Here is a 3734-nt window from a genome sequence, read left to right as displayed (position 1 = left end):
CTCAATATATGCCAGCGCCTGGATTCTATCAATATGGGCCAGTGCAAGATGTGGATGGAACAATTCGATATTGTTCCATCCACATCTTGCACTTTTTATTATTTATTGACATTGCGAAATACATTTATAGCGTTAAATTTAGTTTTCATAATTAAACGAATGGAAACAATATACATTTTTCAAAGGCTATCAGATGTAATTATTTTTGTTAATTGAAATTATACATTATTTTCTGTTCATTTTTATTGTGATTTTGGTAGTATAAAAATATTTTTTGGTTTAATTGTTATTAGACAATAAATTGAAAATTAAATAGGCGTCACAAACAGAAATTTAGTTTTTATTTTTTACGTTTAAATATCTATAATGCAGACTTTTCATAATTAAGCCACGTTTCCAACGATAAGAGCGCATTTCCATTTAAGGATAAGATAATATCTGCAAATTTTCTCGTTTTCTTTCATCAAATAATCATAATGTTGTAAGACTCAGATAATTTATCTCGATTTTATATATGCATTTTTTTCCTCTTATTTGTATAATTCTAAATTAACAATATGAAACTGGTAATATTGCATTCTCTTGTTGTCTGAGAGTTTTAAAGAGTTCAATTTTTACAAAATATCTGTTACAGAGCTGAAGATTTGGGCTTACATTTGAAAGTAATTCGACGGAATACACACGAGTATTGTTTATTTAATTTGCGTTTGGCAGTGTTGCAAACCAAAACAAGCAATTGTTTGTTGTGACATCCTCACGAAGCCTGGCTGCAATTTTTAATTATATTTGAAATTAAATAAATTTTTAATACGCTTTCCACCTCAAATTACTAGTGATTGCTCCTGTATATAATAATTTTTTTTAACAATAATATCATCTATCTAACTGCATTAGGGAGGAAATCTTTGAATGGAAATAACGTGACTCGGTTTGCATCGAAAGTTCATATATAGTTATTTGGGTATGCTGCTCCTAAAGTATTTATTTGTCGGCTTTCTTATATATAACTCCGTTCTTGAAATCGAAAAAAGACAGACTCATAATCTGACAGACAAGAGTGAAAATTTATAAGTCGACAATTTTTTTCAACTTGCAGTCCAATTATCCAGCATAAAGCGAGCACATTATATATATTTGATCCTGATGCTTTACCTTCAAAATTCTCTGGCGCGTTTCTTTTTAAACATACCGAATATCTATTGTGTTCTTATATTTATAAATATCTAGTTTTTGCTATAAAATTACATTCTAAATATACGTTAAAATCTTGTTATATAATATTTGAATTAACCTAGTTTAATAATTACTCTGTTTTCTTTTATATTTTAGTTTCTGATTGTCCAACTCATGTCAAAGACACGAGTCAAACTAACTCTTCCCACTTGGATCAGGATAATGCAGGAAATTTCACCAAACATACTGATATTACTGAAATTATCGAACCAGAAATACCCTCGAATAGAAATCGAGAAAGAAAAATCGACGAAATTTCTGATATTTCCGATGACCAAGGATTTTCTTCTAACGTAAGCTTATAGATTATATTAATAGACTACTAAATAATTCTTACATCTCTTTAAACTTTATCACCGAAAAATAAATTAGAGTAATGTATTTATTTATTATTAAATAAATTTTATGCCAATTAATTAAAAAATATTTTGGTATTTGAATGTTGTTCCTAACAGAAATCAGAATCACTTTCTAGTTTCCATGTTTTTATTAAACATACAATACAATTTTTAATATATTAATTTGCAATAAAATTGCTGAATATGAATTTAACATTTTTTAAGTAAATTCGAAATTTATAAATATTTATTTTTCGTTATTTTACAGAATTTCTATGAGCGTAGGAATGAAGGTTTTGATTATTCTTCGGAACAATTCACGGAAACAGTGGACGACATCTACATTCACAGACCGTTAAAATGGAATTTTATTAATTTTAAAAGATCTTCTCTTGTAAATGAAATCATTTATGAAGAAGACGAGTTTGAATACGAAAATGCATCATCAGAAGAGGATGATTCCGTCCACACAGATAGCGAATTAAGAAACAGTGAACATTCCGATGATGTCGTCGACTCAATTAACGAAATTCAACAAATGAATGTTGAAAGTGATGTGTCATCAATATCTTCCACGAAAGATGACGTTGAGGAAGAAAACTTTGTTAATAATATGAATACAGCATCACTACAAGTCATTCAATCCACTAAAAGTGAAAAATTTGAGACAGGTGAGATTACTATTATTATTCGAAATACGCTATAGTCAAGTAAAATGCAGCATCAAAGAATTCAATACGCAATTAGTATACATTTAAGAAAATTATTTCGTGTGATCTCAATATTTATATTTTATATAATTTCAATACCTTAAAAATATTGTTGACCGAATTTTGTGTATTATATGTACAGTAACTACACAATGTGAATATGTAAATGTGTAAATTTGAAATAAGCATTTGTAGCGGTGTGACGTGAAAGAATAATTCGAATATTGTTTTATTGAAATTTCAATTGTCCAAAACAATATTATGTCGATGTTCGTGTCACTTATGCGGACAACAACAAAAGATGCAATTCACTGAATTAGCCTGTGGTTTTCGACAATGCCTATTTAATATTTAAAAAAATACAGTTTATTTTTAAATGAATATTTACTACGGATGGAGTTTCATGTAATTCTTATTCAGACACCTTAAAAAAACATAATGAAGGTTTCTTCTTTTCTGATAATCCTAAAGTCTTGACAGTCTTATTTGACTCGCACAAAGCAGAAAATGGCATTTTTATATTATTGCCAGAAGCATAATTAGGAATTATAATATAATAATGTTATTATAATTAAATTTAAGAAATAACAAAGTCTTAATTTTTTGTTTTAGTGTACGATGATAAACAGAAACAGAAGCAGGAGTTTCAAGACAACTGAATGCGAAAATATCAAAAATGAAAATGATACATCTTTATCGACACAAAAACGATCGAAGAATACGAAAGAAAAGTGAGGAAATATTTTTAAAATTTTATTAGTTTAGACGAATATAACTATTTTCTCATTTGCTAAATATATACTTTTAATTTTATTTCGACTTTTTTCTTATGTATGAAATTGTTAAATACTTAAATGTTTGCAGTTTTAAAATAATTTATATATTCAGATTGTAAAAATGTAAATACTAAATGGAAATTACTAAAGTCACTTAATTTTCTTAGAAATGACAATTTCTGTCTTTTAATACCAAATTTTATACTCGTTTACGTGATTAAATATTCAATTATATGAAATTTTTTTTCTAATCGAAATAATTGTTAAATTTTATATTTGAAATTTTTTTAATTAATCTTTATACTGTTTGCAAAAAACTACAAACTGCGTGGACATTTTTGGCATTTTCTTCGCAAGTTTTCGTCTGTGGTGTGTCCATGTTTGAAAACAAAAAAGTAGAGTGGTCGATATTTAAGAAGGTATGTAAAGTATTGTGTGAATTTTAATTCTTCACGTCTCGTTGATAAAGGTTGATCGATTTAGCACGTTTATTTCAATCACTTCTTAAACAGGTAAAGGTTAAAAAAATGCCGCTCAATTTAAATTCACACAACCTCATTCTACCAGTGAACAATTCCAACAGAGTCTAATGCTGCGACGCCTTGTCATAAACACTGACCTAAAGGTTAATTCTTTTACAAAATATTGTTAGAGTTTTAGAGTAAAAAATGAAAGCA

At 27.6% G+C, this 3734-nt stretch overlaps 1 protein-coding gene across 1 annotated transcript in view; it reads left to right on the top strand.

The window, feature by feature from the left end:
- Window positions 1–2940, top strand: part of LOC111624503 — a 7885-nt gene extending 4945 nt beyond the window's left edge. The window contains exons 2-4 of the mRNA XM_023367358.1: window positions 1330–1526; window positions 1840–2242; window positions 2894–2940. Coding sequence (XP_023223126.1) covers window positions 1330–1526; window positions 1840–2242; window positions 2894–2940 — 647 coding nt within the window. The remainder of the gene's footprint in view (window positions 1–1329; window positions 1527–1839; window positions 2243–2893) is intronic.
- Window positions 2941–3734: the final 794 nt, after the last annotated feature.

The sequence above is a fragment of the Centruroides sculpturatus genome, unplaced genomic scaffold, assembly GCF_000671375.1.
Source record: "Centruroides sculpturatus isolate CEXI.00-Female unplaced genomic scaffold, Cexi_2.0 scaffold336, whole genome shotgun sequence".
In the NCBI taxonomy this organism is placed as follows: Eukaryota; Metazoa; Arthropoda; class Arachnida; order Scorpiones; family Buthidae; genus Centruroides; species Centruroides sculpturatus.
This window is presented reverse-complemented; position numbering and strand designations above follow the sequence as displayed.